The sequence below is a fragment of the Ranitomeya imitator genome, chromosome 2, assembly GCF_032444005.1.
Source record: "Ranitomeya imitator isolate aRanImi1 chromosome 2, aRanImi1.pri, whole genome shotgun sequence".
NCBI classification, from domain to species: Eukaryota; Metazoa; Chordata; class Amphibia; order Anura; family Dendrobatidae; genus Ranitomeya; species Ranitomeya imitator.
Genome location: NC_091283.1, coordinates 33,199,194 through 33,219,761, shown reverse-complemented (window position 1 = coordinate 33,219,761; position 20,568 = coordinate 33,199,194). Strand labels below are relative to the sequence as shown.

Here is a 20,568-nt window from a genome sequence, read left to right as displayed (position 1 = left end):
GAAAAGCTGATAAAAGTTGGACCAACTCCGGTGACACTGCTGAAACTCGGATGAAACACTGATTAGAAACAGTGATGAAACTCAGTCGTTTTTTTTTTTTCATATGTGAAATCAAAATAAGCCATAAGGCCGTTTTTAGTTAAAACTGGATCCTACCTGCCCTTTAAATGTGTAAGCCTGGGCTTGGGGGAGGGAAATCTGATAGAAAGTAATTGAGTCTATTCAATGAAAGGTCGCCTTGTTGTGTCCAGTGGGCCCACACAAATTTTTCCAAGTAGTGCACTAAAGTAACTCAGTTTTATAAGTGCTTTCTATAAACAGTAACGCAGTATATATCTCATATATTGAATGATTGTATATTGGATATATAGATAATCCAGCCTTTATTCATTTTTATCAATCTCTTGTTTATGCTGACAAATAAAGTAGCACTCTGTAGCGCTATAGCATGAAAACATGAAATATATGAAATCTGATCTGCATTACTGCTCATCAAAACACAAACAAAATGAGAATACTTAGCACATCAGTTGGCCAATTCATGTATACCCAGCAGCCGGGATAAGGCGATTTTCTTTGCTGGGAACTTGGCTAACGTGAATCCTCTCCTAGGCTGAAGCCTACACTTATAAGGGTAGACAGGATCCTGCTGCTATTAAACCTGCCCCAGGCTTATGGGTGGAGTGATAAGGCAGAAAGCCTATGTATAGAAATAGCAAAAGACTGACCATCACTTCCAAACAGAAAACTGGTGTGTACAGGTGCAAACTAAGAGAAGCCATCGCTATATGTAACTGAGCAAAAAGAATCGCCTTATCGCGGCTGTCGGGCACATATGAATTGGCCAATTTATGCGCTAAGTTGTCTCATTTTTTTTCAATTTTTGACTACTTTATTTGTTGGTTACATATAGAGATGGCTACTCTTAGTTTGCACCTGCACGCACCAATTTTCTGTTTGGAAGTGATGGTCAGTCTTTTGTGGCTTGTTTATGCTGACCGATTCTTTTTGCTTTGTTTCAGGCGGTGTCTCTAATGCTCCCACACCTGCTGGTGGCCACCTCGTATCTTCTAACGCCCCAAGACTTGGTAAGGTGTCCCAGAGTCCTGCTTGAGAGGTTGAACTGTGTATGTTATACTATATTTCCGATTGTTGGTAATTTGGGTCTAATTTTCATTGTAGTATCTGTGACAGGAGTGAAAAGCACAGGATCTCCCGTAGTGGTCACCTCCAGACCAGACAACAGTTCAAGTCATCCAGTCTCTCCGAGCAATGGTGGGTAGCTTGGTATTTCAGAGTGCAGGAACTGAAGCCAGAGACTAGCAGACACTCGTGGATTGAGGGTTCTTGACTCGTCAACAAGACACTGACGCAACTTCACCATATAGAATTTTTTCGTGCGGGGAAAAAAAATGCATAACAGGAAAATTAATAAATAGAAAGCTTCTTCTGTGAGAGAAAGAGCAAGAACTCTGGTGCCACCTGCTAGAAGAAGCGAAACTCTAGTGCCACCTGCTAGAAGGAACGATCCTAAAAGTCAACATTGAGCCTTATCACATGACTTAGGATAAGAAACCATAATCTTTACCTGCAGACACGTGTTTCGGGTTTTTTGCCCATCATCAGTGCAGAGCAAGAGAGAACTGGTTTGGCTGGATGAGAAACCTCTGGTAGGGAATCTAAAGGGAAACGTTTCTTGAGTTACAAGTTGATGTAGGAAGACTTTTAGGGCTTTCAATGCTCCTCTGGGAATTTATATGTGGAAAATTGCCTCTTCAGAGAGGAAGAGGACTAGAAATTTAGAGCGAGTTTTCGGGGCTACCACTCCAAAAAGTCAATATCTGCCCTTTAAAGAACATTGCCAAATGAGTCGCCATGTCAAATTAGTTCTCCCGCTTTGCACTGATGAGGGGCAACCACCCCCTAAACATATGTCTTCAAATGGAGTTTCTGGTTTGATTTCTAGTCCTAAGTCATGTGGCAAGGCTCTTTAAAGGGTCAACATTCAGTTTTAGGATTGCTACTTTTTAATAGGTAGCACTAGATTTCCAGTCCTCTTCCTCTCTGAAGAGGCGATTTGCATATTTAAATTCTAGAGGAGCATTTCATGGACTATAAGTTTCCTCACACTAACTTGTTGCTCTCCACAAGGAGAACTTTTATCTTTAAACCTACAGAAAAATGAGTGAAATTTCTAAAATCTCATTCACATGGTTCATTTTTTGACATGTGGTGCATCCTCTGCTCGGCATCCTGGGCTCCTCTGACATTTATTATTCCCCCACAATCTAATGACTAAAGCAAAACTGGCCGGGGGGGTTCACATTTTTTTTCTCATCTTTAAAAGATAGAAGGAACCCTAAATATAATACGTAATAAATCACTATATGTAACACCAGACACAAGCACAATAATAGAGTAATATATTGCACTACCACTTCTCACCACTGGTAGCAGCAGATCTGTATAACAAACACTTGTGCAACAGCGCTACTAGTGGTGGTTAGATGTAAGTCCAATCATGACTCTTTTTTTTTTCTTAAAGATGGAGCCGAGCTCTGTCTTTTTGGTAAATAGGTGCTACCTTACTGTAAATATTTGTAACATATTCTGTGAATATCGTAAGATGACACGCAATGAGTGGCCTGTGCAGACGCCAAGTACTTCTTAGCGTTGCTCAGTTTCTCAGGGCAGTTGATCACCCATCGGCACTTCATGTACTGTGGTTGTCAGTGTCAGTCGTTTTAATCTGTCTAAATTAAAAATGCAAATGAGCCTCACATCATAATCCAGCATTTGTGGCAACACCTAGGCTGGTCCACCCAACGAACAAAGGCTTATCTTGGTGGGCATAGGTACTGTTACACTAGTGGAGCTCCTAGCCGTGGGGCTTATCTGAAGCTGTCCATGAAGTCCACCATATTTTCATATTGAAGATATGATATGCCTTGCATGGGAAAGGAGAGTGGCAGAGGTTATGCCGCCACGAAAATGTATTTATTGACACCATCATATTCCACAACGCTTTACAGACATCATCACTGTCCCCATTGGGGCTCACAATCTAATTCCCTATCAGGATGTCTTTGAAGAGTGGGACGGACGCCAAAAAGTCCAGTCACCGTGCATTCAAGGGAAAGGTCAAAGTAGGCTTTTCTGGGCATGTACATGGTTTTAACAACTGAAGAGTAGGGCTTTGTAGGCAGCCACTTGACCCTAGGAGTCGCCAAGCAATTGCTCAAATTCTAGCTACCCGACAGTCCCAAAAAAAGTAGACTATGTCATTGTCATACTTCATTGAGCATATCCCTGATGCTATTGTTTACTTTTCCTAATACTATTTTCCAGGTGTATCATCTTCTATCACCACCCCTGGCTCATCCAGCACCACCACAGGTAGACATGATGATCTAATGACCAACCTACAAGGCACCTTTAAGAATAGTAGACCACATGCTCGTCTGTACTGAGGCCCAAGGAGTGTGTATTTTGGAGCATTAGGCACCCAGTGTGCTGTATGGTGCCTCCATATGGACCCATATTGCCCCCTACCGACAACGGTTCTTTGGTGGGAAGCATGTGATAGAACCTATGTCTCCTTAATGGGCCTACAGGTTCCTTTAAGCACAAAGACCCCTTAACCCTTAGGACAGAGTGGCTGAGGAGCGTTAGAGGAAACCATACCTCTTGATCTAGAGAGGTTGTTATGTGAAACTCAATCCTGGAGACCTTTCTTTTCCATGATACTAGAGACAGTGAAGGGTCAATGTAGAATTAGGATCCTCCAATGGACCAAGTCCAGAAGGTCAACAAGTAGACACTCACCTCGAAGGTGGAGCCGATCCCGTGCTATTCAGGATCTTTATTTTTTTAGTGTGAATCTGTTCAAAGAGTTAATTTGAGGCTATAAACACTTGATAAATGTTGGTCAAATGCACCAAGTTAGAACATTGCCATGAATTGGGGTGTCCCAACTCCACCGGTCAAATTTGGGGAGCAAGGAAAGACGAGTCGGACATATTGGATTCACACTATTTCATTCTGTTGTTTTCATGAAGATAAGCTGCCACCAAAGGGTGTCTGGTGCTTATGCCTCTCTTTCCAATGAGGACACATGCATGCTCATCCGAACTGAGCTTCCATGTATATTGGGCAGCGGGACAAATAGACGTCAGCTGAATGCTGACAGTTTTCTAAATTGAATGGGCAACCCCTTTAATGATAATTAGGTAGATGTGCAGGCCCTCCATTAGGCCACAGGTGCCCTTGTCAGAACTGTCTCCACCCTGTCAGCCAGATCTGTTTAGGCAAAATAGAACACTTAGGCTACTTTCACACTAGCGTTGGTATGGGGCCAACGCACCGACGCACGTTGTGAAACTTGTGCACTTCAACGCATCCGCTGCCCATTCAGTAGAAAATGGCGGACGCAACGTACGAAAAAATGTTACATTGAACGTTTTTTCGTGTCGACGTTCCGCCAAAACATGACGGATCCCTTGCACGACGAACGCGACGTGTGGCCATCACTAATACAAGTCTATGGGCAAAAAACGCATCCTGTGGGCACCTTTGCAGGATCCGTTTTTTGCCCAAAACGACGGATTGCGACGGATTGCTAAAAACGCGAGTGTGAAAGTAGCCTTATTCTATCGGTAATTTTTGACTCGTCTGACCTGTTTCTAGGATCAGTGACTGGACATAATGTTGCTGCAGCAGGACCCTCTGTGACCCCAAGAGCTGACGCTCATCCAAGTACAGTCACAGGAACCAGCCGTAAGTCGAATTCTGTCTCTGTTGAGAGATTTTCTACTTTTATGTAACTCGTGGTATACCAAAATTTTCTGCAACTTTCTAACGTACTTATTGCAATTCCTCTGCTTGCTGTCAGTGAATAAGGACTCCCTTAATTCATAAGCAAACCAGTGCAAGCTTCAATAATCCGCCCAGCTGTGCGAAACAGGACTTGATCGGTGCGTGTTTCAGCCTCTGAGTGTAAAACAATAGTGTTCTATTCACTGACAGCAAGCAGAATTGAAAAATAAGTAGTAATAAAAAGTTGCATTGCTTTTATATTATTTTCTGAGATAGAAGCTGTAAATAAACCCTTATCCATGATTTATTGCACAACTTTACTTTGCTGTCTTATTTCTCTCAAGTTTTAGCTAAAAATTTGGCTATATAATTAAGAAAAAAAGTAAGACAGAACTTGTTTCAAGTGAATCTGTTATTTTGCTATCTAGGAGCAGCATTGGATAGAGGAGGAAACACTGAGTTCAGGGATATATAACTTTCTATGTTTTGGTTTAGTCTTTTCTCGTAAAATTAAAATGAAAGAAAAAGCCTGAGAGTCCTGCTCTCTCCGCCCACACATAGTGATTGGCAGCTCTGACTGTTTACAAACAGTGTGTGGGCGGAGCAAGTTGGACTCACAGGCTTTCTGCATGATTTTTGGATTTTATAGAAGCAAACCTGAACCAAATGATATAAAATTATATATCACCGAGCTCAGCGTCTCCTCCTCTATCTCATGCTGCCTTCAGATTGTGATATAACAGATCATTTTTAAGAATCAATAAAGTCCTTGAGTCATAATTTTAGGAAATCTGAAGGGTAAAAGGGCCCCAATCCAAAATCATTGAGATTTATGAACTCAAGCTTAACATCACATTTTATATATTGCAGCAATCTTCAATGTGAATAATAGAAACATCAGCACTTACCCCATTCATGGTAAGAAAATATCACTTATTTTCAACCTGTTTTTAAAAAACTGAGCTCCGATAGATAAGGAAACATAATAATTCTTATAATGCCCACATTACATGACTGGGAATACGATGTACAGTGACTGGCAGAATAAGGGGCTCCTCTGATCCTTGGATGTCCTGTTGAGCTGGTGCAGGGCTTGTGCAAAATACATAGAAGCCAATCAGAGCAAGCAGAGCTGCAGTGTAAATCATAGGGGACGGACTGAGCAGCAGAATAAGCCTGACATGTGATATGTAGTACACACAACTCATTAGTCCATAAAGCCATAGGCGTAAAAAGGGTTAAAATGAGCCCTCAATGACATCAGGAGTTTTTTTTTCCTGTAGATTAACAAGGAGCGGTGCCTTTATTATGCTTGGACCTATTTAGGACAATTTTTTTTATTTTCTGGATGATAAAAAATTACTTTTTCACCAACAGCAAGAAAAGATCTTGCAAATATTCAGGAACCAAACGAGTTTTAGAAAGTTTTCAAAACTTTTTCCGTTTAGACAATAACTAAGTTTTAAGCTAAATAGATACAATACCAACACTGGCCACTAGAGGGCAGCATTGAAATTAACACATCCGTCCCCAGTAAGTTGATTAGTCCTATCCAATTAAAATAAAAACAATGGTTAAAATAAAATTACCAGGGCGCAGCATGGCACACAACAGCCCGGGGGTGAGATGTGGCCTGACAATAGAAGTGACTCACAATATGTTTATTATGTTGTATGTCTTCTATTATTTCACATAACTATCTGCACTTCACATTTCTTATGTTTAGCCTTTACTAACTCACAACCTAACGTCCCCGTCTCATCTGGAATCAGGCCTCCAATAGTCAATGGACCCGGGTTCAACCCCTGCCCAGACCAGTGCCCCAATGGTAAGGATATGAGCGGGACCGACAAAATAATAATAAAGTTGTTTTTCTTGGTTTGAAAAATTTACTTATAGAAACAGCGCCACACCTGTCAGTAGGTTATATTTGGTATTACAGCTCAGCTATGTTAAAATAATTGGGGCTGAGCTGCAGTACCAGACACAACCTGTACAGAAGTGTGGCGCTGTTTTGGGGTGAAGAATCAATTTCCCACCTTCAACTCTCAGGGCTTGCTGGAAATTGTAATTTAGCCAAAGCAGTCACTGCTGTATATGTAGAGAAAGTAAAAAAAAAATAAGATCATGATAAGAATTGACATGAGTTATTGTGCCAAAAGGCAGAAGATCAAATAAAATGAGAGATTAAATGACTCAACTAAAAGCTGAAACAAGCCGAGCCTGAAATCGGAGCTGTAAATACATCCTGACCTGTCACACATCAAACTCTGCTGTATTATTTCTCTCATACTTTAGTTACAAATTTGGTCAAATAATTAACCCAAAAAAATAAGACTCATCTTATTTCTCATTTCTCCTATCTGAGAGCAGCATTGGATAGAGGAGGAAACACTGAGTTCGGGGATATATAACTTTCTATGCTTTGGTTTAGTCTTTTCACGTAAAATTAAAATGATAGAAAAAGCCTGTGAGTCCTGCTTTCTCCGCCCACACATAGTGATTGGCAGCTCGGACTGTATCCAACTGTGTGGGCGGAGGAAGCTGGACTCACAGGCTTTCTGCATGAATCTAGCTTTTTACAAGAAAAAAGCAGAAGCAAATGATAGAAAGTTATATATCACCGAACTCGGGGTCTCCTCCTCTATCTCATGCTGCCTTCAGATAGAGACCTGACAGATTCTCTTTAAATATGACCTGTCACTTACCATAAATATATTTTTTTTTTTCAGCCTGGTATAAAGGTTTCTGTTCTGTTATTTTTCTTCTGTTCTTGCTCCTCACTGTTCTTGAAATATGACCCTTTCTTCCCAATATATAGATCTAGGCTTTTTAGCCAACTGGGCATGGTTCACAAAATCAGCACAAAGAAAATTTGAAGACCACACCCACTTGGCAAAAAACCATTTATATACATATGGAAGAGAAGGCCTTATCTCAGGAACGGAGAGGCGCAGGAAGAAAAGAAAAACATCGCCGGATTCAGGAGAACAGCGGCATTTCAGGGCATTTACACCAGGTTAAAAAAAAAACATATTTATAAATTGACAGCTTCTCGTTAAGAGTCAGCAAACTCAATTAGTTATGTTTTTTTAGGACATCTGAATAGCGAAAATTTGTGAACTCTCAATGTAAAATCTATAACAAAGACCCTTACAGCCATGTGCATTTATAATACTGGCATCCTCTTATGTGCAGAGGGGTGATTGGGCACAAATGCCCATGTGTCACCCACTATAGCTATATATCTGGTATCAACCCCCGTCAGAGCCATATTAGACCTGGTGACCTAAGGAGACCTAAAAGTGGTCAAGTCCTACAGTATATTCACTGCTAGTATTTCCCTCTGAGGTCAAATGCAAGGTCCAGTTGTTAAAAATAGTCTCTAAATGGGAGTGTATAATGGTGATTGACAACCCCTGGGGAAGCTGGGAAAAATGCTAGAAATTAACACATGAATGGCTTTTGCTTTTTAGGTATTATTGGAAATCCTCCATGTATCTGTGCCATTCCAGGTGAGTATAAAAAAGAGAGTAAAATAACACAAAAAAGGGAAAAAAATCAAAATGAATGGAAAGAAAGATGATGTGTTGCACAAAGTCTGCGGCGCCTCCCTGACAATGTTTGGGTGCAATTCTCTGCAGGTGTATAAGAGGTTTTATTCTATATGGGTCGTACTAGGCTCTAGTAATGACTTCTCGTTTGTGTTCAATCCATTAGAGATCCATGTCTGAGCCTGCGGACACCTCCGAACGCAGCATGTAGGAAGCAGGTCAGTACGTAGACGAAGAGATGAGTTTATGGGGGCTAAACATCCTAAACTGATTTGTTGAGAGTCCAAATGTGTAAAGGGTCATCCCCAAGACTGGAAGAATGCGGCTCCAGAACCCGGGAACCTGGGGTCATGACCTCCGCTCCAATCATTGTCTATGGGGCGGCCAGATATGGAGGAACTATAAAGAGGGTCTATAGTCAACAGTTCGATGCTTGCATGACTATGCCCTAATAGGATGAGGGGTCTGTAGTAAAAAAAAACATCCAGTGAGTTATTGTGATGTTCGTGAGCGCCATTTTTTATTTTTTTTGAAAAATTGCATTAAATATAAGTAAAAAGATATTTTATATTTACATCATTTGGTAAAAAATATATGTTGCTATATTGTGCCTAAAGGGGGATAGGAGCTTACAGGCAGGTAGTTGACAACTACAGAGAACAGGGAGCAAAATACCCCAAGAATGGATCTAATACAAGAAGTAATCATATAAAAATATATAAATTTTATTAGAAAACAAAATATAAGACAAAAGAAATAAATACAGAGGTATGGTGATGATAGACAAGAAGAACAATTCTATGGGCATATGTACAAGCACATTGGCGCGACCAGACAATGCCAAATAAAGTGACATGTGCATAGGGTAGGTAGCCCGCACCTGTGTGCTACCAGCGGGACGTGTAGTGGGACAGACAAAGTGGCTATGCTACCGCAGCCCTACAAAAACCCCCGGGAGCAGTGCCTTTTAATGGGGGGGCAGAGTATAGCAGCAGCATATACATATGTAAAATGTCAGGGTAATGTAGACACACCAAGCATGATACCATCAATTAGTGCCTCCATGGAATAAAGCAATCATTACAACTCTAGTATGCCCACAAACATTAATCGCCGTCCCAATGCTTACCCATGTCATATAGGTGCCCAAAGAAGAAGTGTCCTCCTAGAAGCCCCGACGCGCGTTTCGCGTATAAATTTGCTTCCTCGGGGGGTTGTGGGCATACTAGAGTTGTAATGATTGCTTTATTCCATTTATTTGTTTTGTCTTATATTTTGTTTTCTAATAAAATTTATATATTTTTATATGATTACTTCTTGTATTAGATCCATTCTTGGGGCATTTTGCTCCCTGTTCTCTGTAGGTTCATTATATTGTTAGGGAGTTTTGGTCCCGTTTTGTCCCTGGTGGTATGCCATGGGCATGCTGTATAAGAGGGATATTTTCACTTCTAGGTACGTCCGTAGTGCCAGTTTTTGTTTGTATATTAGGTAGTTGACAACTGCCTGGCTGTTCTGCCAGGCAGAGATCTCTCAGAGCAGACATGAGCCTGTTTTGCCTGCGATTCTCCAGCTTCCAGTGATGACGGTGCAGCTTCTTCTCTTCCAGTCTGCTCTGTCAGCGGTGCATCACTGCAGATGTCGTGCTGATTGCCAGCTGGCTCCCCGCTGCCTAACTGCGGGGAGCCAGCTGTCAATCAGCATGACAGCAGCAGTGAAGTCCTGTTGACTGAGTAGGGCAGAAGAGAAGAAGCTGCTCTGTTGGTGAAGGGTGAAATAAAGCCGGACAGTCACCACCTCAGCAGGGCGGAACAGGCAGGTAGTTAGCAAGTAAATGCCTGTAAGATCTTAGTCCCACATTGCATACTGATGGTAAAAACAAGCAGCTTTGCGGTTCACTTTTTATTAAAAGTCCCTTCCTTTCACAAGAATGGTGGGATTTTTAATTCCATAGTTTACTGTTCATTGCTTAGGTTACCGTCCACCTCTGCAATCTACCAGAAGTGGCCAGTTTGTAAGAGCTGATCTGAAACTTGCTAGAGCGTACAATCCTGGCCAGTGCCTGTGCTCCTGCACTTTTGTAATGTAGCAGGGGTAGAGCTGCCATTCCTGGAAGCATGGAGAGTGCACGTGTCGGACTAGTGGCATGACCATGCTGCTGGGCCAAACTGTCGATCTTCAGGAGCGCACCTCCGCCTGGGAAGCGGGTAGCCAGGACGCTCCTGCCAATAGAATAGACAAACGCATTAGTACAATAATCCTAATATTCGCCTTCTGTGTTTGTATTGCAGGCTGCACACAGAACATGTCCAGAAGGGCGGCGCTATAACTGCAGTATACATACACCATGTTACCTCATCCCCAGATTCAGGGGCTTTAAACTTTTTGTAAATAAAACTCAATGGTATCAGCATGAAAGTTGCATCTTTGTCTCTGTGCTTGTACATGAGCTTCTCCGTTTTTCTTGGTGGGGAACTAGTTGCAATGCCGTAATATATTTATACTGCCCATACATGCTTCATTAGTCATTAGTGCCAGCTGATCTGGCCGATAGCCTGCTCAATTCTAGATGTATCTGGTGATGAGCACTTCATGATGCCAAACAAGGAGTTGTTGGCACACCCAACAAAGTAGACGGTAAAGACATGAACATTGCACCTATCAGTTGCTCCATACAGTATTATGGGCACCATATATTGCTCCATACAGAATAATGAGCCCCATATATTGCTCCATACAGAATAATGAGCCCCATATATTGCTCCATACAGAATAATGAGCCCCTTATATTGCTCCATACAGAATAATGAGCCCCATATATTGCTCCATACAGAATAATGAGCCCCATATATTGCTCCATACAGAATAATGAGCCCCATATATTGCTCCATACAGAATAATGAGCCCCATATATTGCTCCATACAGAATAATGAGCCCCATATATTGCTCCATACAGAATAATGAGCCCCTTATATTGCTCCATACAGAATAATGAGCCCCTTATATTGCTCCATACAGAATAATGAGCCCCATATATTGCTCCATACAGAATAATGAGCCCTTTATATTGCTCCATACAGAATAATGAGCCCCATATATTGCTCCATACAGAATAATGAGCCCCTTATATTGCTCCATACAGAATAACGAGCCCCATATATTGCTCCATACAGTATAATGAGCCCCATATATTGCTCCATACAGTATAATGAGCCCCATATATTGCTCCATACAGAATAATGAGCCCCTTATATTGCTCCATACAGAATAATGAGCCCCATATATTGCTCCATACAGTATAACGAACCCTATACATTGCTCCATACAGAATAATGAGCCCCATATAATGCGCCATACAGAATAATGAGCCCCATATATTGCTACATACAGTATAATGAGCCCCATATATTGCTCCATACAGTATAATGAGCCCCATATATTGCTCCATACAGATTAATGAGCCCCTTATATTGCTCCATACAGAATAACGAGCCCCATATGTTGCTCCATACAGTATAACGAACCCTATACATTGCTCCATACAGGTTAATGAGCCCCATATAGTGCTCCATACAGAATAATGAGCCCCATATATTGCTCCATACAGAATAATGAGCCCCTTATATTGCTCCATACAGTATAATGAGCCCCATATATTGCTCCATACAGAATAATGAGCCCCATATAATGCGCCATACAGAATAATGAGCCCCATATATTGCTACATACAGTATAATGAGCCCCATATATTGCTCCATACAGTATAATGAGCCCCATATATTGCTCCATACAGTATAATGAGCCCCATATATTGCTACATACAGTATAATGAGCCCCATATATTGCTCCATACAGTATAATGAGCCCCATATATTGCTCCATACAGTATAATGAGCCCCATATATTGCTCCATACAGAATAATGAGCCCCATATATTGCTACATACAGAATAATGAGCCCCTTATATTGCTCCATACAAAATAACGAGCCCCATATATTGCTCCATACAGTATAATGAGCCCCATATATTGCTCCATACAGTATAACGAACCCCATACATTGCTCCATACAGAATAATGAGCCCCATATAATGCGCCATACAGAATAATGAGCCCCATATATTGCTACATACAGTATAATGAGCCCCATATATTGCTCCATACAGTATAATGAGCCCCATATATTGCTCCATACAGATTAATGAGCCCCTTATATTGCTCCATACAGAATAACGAGCCCCATATGTTGCTCCATACAGTATAACAAACCCTATACATTGCTCCATACAGGTTAATGAGCCCCATATAGTGCTCCATACAGAATAATGAGCCCCATATATTGCTCCATACAGAATAATGAGCCCCTTATATTGCTCCATACAGTATAATGAGCCCCATATATTGCTCCATACAGAATAATGAGCCCCATATAATGCGCCATACAGAATAATGAGCCCCATATATTGCTACATACAGTATAATGAGCCCCATATATTGCTCCATACAGTATAATGAGCCCCATGTATTGCTCCATACAGTATAATGAGCCCCATATATTGCTACATACAGTATAATGAGCCCCATATATTGCTCCATACAGTATAATGAGCCCCATATATTGCTCCATACAGTATAATGAGCCCCATATATTGCTCCATACAGAATAATGAGCCCCATATATTGCTACATACAGTATAATGAGCCCCATATATTGCTCCATACAGAATAATGAGCCCCATATATTGCTACATACAGAATAATGAGCCCCATATATTGCTCCATACAGAATGAGCCCCATATATTGCTACATACAGTATAATGAGCCCCATATATTGCTCCATACAGTATAATGAGCCCCATATGTTATGAAAGGCAATTCAGTAACACAATGTACATAGCGATCAGAGCACATACAGTGATCTGACAATAACCCAAAATAATAGAACGAGCTCTGAGACGTGGAAACTCTGTAGACCGCAATTCCTGATCCTCTCCAAACACAACTAGAGGCAGCTGTGGATTGCGCCTAACGCTCCCTATGCAACTCGGCACAGCCTGAGAAACTAACTAGCCTGAAGATAGAAAAATAAGCCTACCTTGCCTCAGAGAAATACCCCAAAGGAAAAGGCAGCCCCCCACATATAATGACTGTGAGTAAGATGAAAAGACAAACGTAGGGATGAAATAGATTCAGCAAAGTGAGGCCCGATATTCTAGACAGAACGAGGATAGGAAAGATAACTTTGCGGTCTACACAAAACCCTAAAGAAAACCACGCAAAGGGGGCAAAAAGACCCTCCGTACCGAACTAACGGCACGGAGGTACACCCTTTGCGTCCCAGAGCTTCCAGCAAAACAAATAGACAAGCTGGACAGAAAAAATAGCAACAAATAGCAAAGAAGCACTTAGCTATGCAGAGCAGCAGGCCACAGGAATGATCCAGAGAAACACAAGTCCAACACTGGAACATTGACAGGAAGCATGGATCAAAGCATCAGGTGGAGTTAAGTAGAGCAGCACCTAACGACCTCACCAGATCACCTGAGGGAGGAAACTCAGAAGCTGCAGTACCACTTTCCTCCACAAACGGAAGCTCCCAGAGAGAATCAGCCGAAGTACCACTTGTGACCACAGGAGTGAACTCTGCCACAGAATTCACAACAGTACCCCCCCCCTTGAGGAGGGGTCACCGAACCCTCACCAGAGCCCCCAGGCCGACCAGGATGAGCCTCATGAAAGGCACGAACAAGATCGGGAGCATGGACATCAGAGGCAAAAACCCAGGAATTATCTTCCTGAGCATAACCCTTCCATTTAACCAGATACTGGAGTTTCCGTCTTGAAACACGAGAATCCAAAATCTTCTCCACAATATACTCCAATTCCCCCTCCACCAAAACCGGGGCAGGAGGCTCAACAGATGGGACCATAGGTGCCACGTATCTCCGCAACAATGACCTATGGAATACGTTATGTATGGAAAAAGAATCTGGAAGGGTCAGACGAAAAGACACAGGATTAAGAACCTCAGAAATCCTATACGGACCAATAAAACGAGGTTTAAATTTAGGAGAGGAAACCTTCATAGGAATATGACGAGAAGATAACCAAACCAGATCCCCAACACGAAGTCGGGGACCCCCACGGCGTCTGCGATTAGCGAAAAGTTGAGCCTTCTCCTGGGACAAGGTCAAATTGTCCACTACCTGAGTCCAAATCTGCTGCAACCTGTCCACCACAGTATCCACACCAGGACAGTCTGAAGACTCAACCTGTCCTGAAGAGAAACGAGGATGGAACCCAGAATTGCAGAAAAACGGCAAAACCAAGGTAGCTGAGCTGGCCCGATTATTAAGGGCGAACTCAGCCAAAGGCAAAAAGGACACCCAGTCATCCTGATCAGCAGAAACAAAGCATCTCAGATATGTTTCCAAGGTCTGATTGGTTCGTTCGGTCTGGCCATTAGTCTGAGGATGGAAAGCCGAGGAAAAAGACAAGTCAATGCCCATCCTACCACAAAAGGCTCGCCAAAACCTCGAAACAAACTGGGAACCTCTGTCAGAAACAATATTCTCTGGAATGCCATGCAAACGAACCACATGCTGGAAGAACAAAGGCACCAAATCAGAAGAGGAAGGCAATTTAGACAAGGGTACCAGATGGACCATCTTAGAAAAGCGATCACAGACCACCCAAATGACTGACATCTTTTGAGAAACGGGAAGGTCAGAAATAAAATCCATAGAGATATGTGTCCAAGGCCTCTTCGGGACCGGCAAGGGCAAAAGCAACCCACTGGCACGAGAACAGCAGGGCTTAGCCCGAGCACAAATCCCACAGGACTGCACAAAAGTACGCACATCCCGCGACAGAGAGGGCCACCAAAAGGATCTAGCCACTAACTCTCTGGTACCAAAGATTCCAGGATGACCAGCCAACACCGAACAATGAAGTTCAGAGATAACTCTATTCGTCCACCTATCAGGGACAAACAGTTTCTCCGCTGGACAACGATCAGGTTTATTAGCCTGAAATTTTTGCAGCACCCGCCGCAAATCAGGGGAGATGGCAGACACAATTACTCCTTCCTTGAGGATACCCGCCGGCTCAGATAAACCCGGAGAGTCGGGCACAAAACTCCTAGACAGAGCATCCGCCTTCACATTTTTAGAGCCCGGAAGGTACGAAATCACAAAGTCAAAATGGGCAAAAAGCAATGACCAACGAGCTTGTCTAGGATTCAAGCGCTTGGCAGACTCGAGATAAGTCAAGTTCTTATGATCAGTCAATACCACCACGCGATGCTTAGCTCCTTCAAGCCAATGACGCCACTCCTCGAATGCCCACTTCATGGCCAGCAACTCTCGGTTGCCCACATCATAATTTCGCTCAGCAGGCGAAAACTTCCTGGAAAAGAAAGCGCATGGTTTCATCACTGAGCAACCAGAACCTCTCTGTGACAAAACAGCCCCTGCTCCAATCTCAGAAGCATCAACCTCGACCTGGAACGGAAGAGAAACATCTGGTTGACACAACACAGGGGCAGAAGAAAAACGACGCTTCAACTCTTGAAAAGCTTCCACAGCAGCAGAAGACCAATTGACCAAATCAGCACCCTTCTTGGTCAAATCGGTCAATGGTTTGGCAACACTAGAAAAATTGCAGATGAAGCGACGATAAAAATTAGCAAAGCCCAGGAACTTTTGCAGACTTTTCAGAGATGTCGGCTGAGTCCAATCATGGATGGCTTGGACCTTAACCGGATCCATCTCGATAGTAGAAGGGGAAAAGATGAACCCCAAAAATGAAACCTTCTGCACACCAAAGAGACACTTTGATCCCTTCACAAACAAAGAATTAGCACGCAGGACCTGAAAAACCGTTCTGACCTGCTTCACATGAGACTCCCAATCATCCGAGAAGATCAAAATGTCATCCAAGTACACAATCAGGATTTTATCCAGGTACTCACGGAAGATGTCATGCATAAAGGATTGAAACACTGATGGAGCATTGGCAAGTCCGAACGGCATCACTAGATACTCAAAATGACCCTCGGGCGTATTAAATGCAGTTTTCCATTCATCGCCTTGCCTGATTCTCACCAGATTATACGCACCACGAAGATCTATCTTAGTGAACCAACTAGCCCCCTTAATCCGAGCAAACAAATCAGATAACAATGGCAAGGGGTACTGAAATTTAACAGTGATCTTATTAAGAAGGCGGTAATCTATACACGGTCTCAGCGAACCATCCTTCTTGGCCACAAAAAAAAACCCTGCTCCCAATGGCGACGACGACGGGCGAATATGCCCCTTCTCCAGGGATTCCTTCACATAACTCCGCATAGCGGCATGCTCAGGCACAGATAAATTAAACAGTCGACCTTTTGGGAATTTACTACCAGGAATCAAATCGATAGCACAATCACAATCCCTATGCGGAGGCAGGGCATCGGACTTGGGCTCATCAAATACATCCCGGTAATCAGACAAGATCTCTGGAACCTCAGAAGGGGTGGATGACGAAATTGACAGAAATGGAACATCACCATGTACCCCCTGACAACCCCAGCTGGACACCAACATGGAATTCCAATCCAATACTGGATTATGGGCTTGTAGCCATGGCAACCCCAACACGACCACATCATGCAGATTATGCAACACCAGAAAGCGAATAACCTCCTGATGTGCAGGAGCCATGCACATGGTCAGCTGGGTCCAGTATTGAGGCTTATTCTTGGCCAAAGGTGTAGCATCAATTCCTCTCAATGGAATAGGACACTGCAAGGGCTCCAATAAAAACCCACAACGCTTAGCATAATCCAAGTCCATCAAATTCAGGGCAGCGCCTGAATCCACAAACGCCATGACAGAATACGACGACAAGGAGCATATCAAGGTAACGGACAGAAGAAATTTTGACTGTACTGTACCAATGGTGGCAGACCTAGCGAACCGCTTAGTGCGCTTAGGACAATCAGAGATAGCATGAGTGGAATCACCACAGTAGAAACACAGCCCATTCAGACGTCTGTGTTCTTGCCGTTCAACTCTGGTCATAGTCCTATCGCACTGCATAGGCTCAGGTTTAATCTCAGGTAATACCGCCAAATGGTACACAGATTTACGCTCACGCAAGCGTCGACCGATCTGAATGGCCAAAGACATAGACTCATTCAAACCAGCGGGCATAGGAAATCCCACCATGACATCCTTAAGGGCTTCAGAGAGACCCTTTCTGAACATAGCTGCCAGCGCAGATTCATTCCATTGAGTGCGCACGGACCACTTTCTAAATTTCTGGCAATATAGCTCTATCTCATCCTGAGCCTGACAAAGAGCCAGCAAATTTTTTTCTGCCTGATCTACTGAATTAGGCTCATCGTACAGCAATCCAAGCGCCAGGAAAAACGCATCGATATCACTCAATGCAGGATCTCCTGACGCAAGAGAAAATGCCCAGTCCTGAGGGTCGCCACGCAAAAAAGAAATGACGATCCTAACCTGTTGCGCTGGGTCACCAGAGGAACGAGGTTTCAAAGCCAGAAACAGTTTACAATTATTCTTGAAACTCAGAAATTTAGTTCTATCTCCAAAAAACAAATCAGGAATAGGAATTCTCGGTTCTAACAAAGAATTCTGAACCACAAAATTTTGAATATCTTGAACTCTTGCCGTGAGCTGATCTACACATGAAGACAGACCTTTAATGTCCATTGCTACACCTGTGTCCTGAACCACCCAAATGTCTAGGGGAAAAAAAAGACAAATCACAGTGCAAAGAAAAAAAAATGGTCTCAGAACTTCTTTTTTCCCTCTATTGAGAATCATTAGTACTTTTGGCTTCCTGTACTGTTATGAAAGGCAATTCAGTAACACAATGTACATAGCGATCAGAGCACATACAGTGATCTGACAATAACCCAAAATAATAGAACGAGCTCTGAGACGTGGAAACTCTGTAGACCGCAATTCCTGATCCTCTCCAAACACAACTAGAGGCAGCTGTGGATTGCGCCTAACGCTCCCTATGCAACTCGGCACAGCCTGAGAAACTAACTAGCCTGAAGATAGAAAAATAAGCCTACCTTGCCTCAGAGAAATACCCCAAAGGAAAAGGCAGCCCCCCACATATAATGACTGTGAGTAAGATGAAAAGACAAACGTAGGGATGAAATAGATTCAGCAAAGTGAGGCCCGATATTCTAGACAGAACGAGGATAGGAAAGATAACTTTGCGGTCTACACAAAACCCTAAAGAAAACCACGCAAAGGGGGCAAAAAGACCCTCTGTACCGAACTAACGGCACGGAGGTACACCCTTTGCGTCCCAGAGCTTCCAGCAAAACAAATAGACAAGCTGGACAGAAAAAATAGCAAAGAAGCACTTAGCTATGCAGAGCAGCAGGCCACAGGAATGATCCAGAGAAACACAAGTCCAACACTGGAACATTGACAGGAAGCATGGATCAAAGCATCAGGTGGAGTTAAGTAGAGAAGCAGCTAACGACCTCACCAGATCACCTGAGGGAGGAAACTCAGAAGCTGCAGTACCACTTTCCTCCACAAACGGAAGCTCCCAGAGAGAATCAGCCAAAGTACCACTTGTGACCACAGGAGTGAACTCTGCCACAGAATTCACAACACCCATATATTGCTCCATACAGATTAATGAGCCCCTTATATTGCTCCATACAGAATAACGAGCCCCATATGTTGCTCCATACAGTATAACGAACCCTATACATTGCTCCATACAGGTTAATGAGCCCCATATAGTACTCCATACAGTATAATGAGCCCCATATATTGCTCCATACAGAATAATGAGCCCGATATAGTGCTCCATACAGAATAATGAGCCCTATTGCTCCATTCAATATATTGGACCCCATGTTTTGCTCTATACATTATAATGGATCTCATATATTGCTCCATATAGAATAATGAGCCCAATACATTGCTCCATACAGAATAATAAGCCCCATACATTGCTCCATACAGAATAATGAGATCCATGTATTGATCCATACAGTATAACAAACCCTATACATTGCTCCATTCAATATAATGGACTCCATATATTGCTCCACACAGTATAATGAACCTCATATATTGCTCCACACAGTATAATGAGCCCCATATATTGCTCCATACAGAATAATGAGCCCCATATATTGCTGCATACAGTATAATAAACCCCATATATTGCTGCATACAGTATAATGAGCCCGATATAGTGCTCCATACAGAATAATGAGCCCTATTGCTCCATGCAATATATTGGACCCCATATTTTGCTCTATACATTATAATGGATCTCATATATTGCTCCATATAGAATAACGAGCCCAATACATTGCTCCATACAGAATAATAAGCCCCATATATTGCTGCATAGAGTATAATGAGCCCCATATATTGCTCCATACAGTATAACAAACCCTATACATTGCTCCATTCAATATAATGGACTCCATATATTGCTCCACACAGTATAATGAACCTCATATATTGCTCCACACAGTATAATGAGCCCCATATATTGCTCCATACAGAATAATGGCCCCATATATTGCTGCATACAATATAATAAACCCCATATATTGCTGCATACAGTATAATGAGCCCGATATAGTGCTCCATACAGAATAATGAGCCCTATTGCTCCATGCAATATATTGGACCCCATATTTTGCTCTATACATTATAATGGATCTCATATATTGCTCCATATAGAATAACGAGCCCAATACATTGCTCCATACAGAATAATAAGCCCCATACATTGCTCCATCTATATATATAATTGTCTAAGGGTTTTTCCGTCTGTCTGTCTGTCTGTCCTGGAAATCCCGCGTCTCTGATTGGTCGAGGCCGCCAGGCCTCGACCAATCAGCGACGGGTACAGCATGGCGACGATGATGTCATAAAGGTTGCCTCGACCAATCAGCGACGGGCACAGTCTGACGCGAATTCGCCTCGACCAATCAGCAACGGGCACAGTATCGACGTAGATGTCATAATGGTTGCCATGGCGACGATGATGTCATAAAGGTTGCCTCGACCAATCAGCGACGGGCACAGTCTGCCGTGAATTCTGGAATCATCATTGCCCATATACTACGGGGACATGCATATTCTAGAATACCCGATGCGTTAGAATCGGGCCACAATCTAGTCTATATAT

The 20,568-nt window shown here is 42.7% G+C and overlaps 1 protein-coding gene across 2 annotated transcripts in view; it reads left to right on the top strand.

The window, feature by feature from the left end:
* Positions 1–11,053, top strand: part of LOC138667131 (uncharacterized) — a 38,687-nt gene extending 27,634 nt beyond the window's left edge. Inside the window, exons 4-12 of one of the 2 annotated variants that reach the window (XM_069755440.1) lie at positions 1,023–1,088; positions 1,183–1,275; positions 3,349–3,396; positions 4,687–4,776; positions 5,686–5,733; positions 6,542–6,643; positions 8,292–8,330; positions 8,536–8,587; positions 10,661–11,053. In XM_069755440.1, the coding sequence (XP_069611541.1) occupies positions 1,023–1,088; positions 1,183–1,275; positions 3,349–3,396; positions 4,687–4,776; positions 5,686–5,733; positions 6,542–6,643; positions 8,292–8,330; positions 8,536–8,549 (500 nt within the window). In that variant the 3' untranslated portion in view covers positions 8,550–8,587; positions 10,661–11,053. The remainder of the gene's footprint in view (positions 1–1,022; positions 1,089–1,182; positions 1,276–3,348; positions 3,397–4,686; positions 4,777–5,685; positions 5,734–6,541; positions 6,644–8,291; positions 8,331–8,535; positions 8,588–10,660) is intronic. The other variant, XM_069755441.1, reaches the window with a different exon arrangement.
* Positions 11,054–20,568: the final 9,515 nt, after the last annotated feature.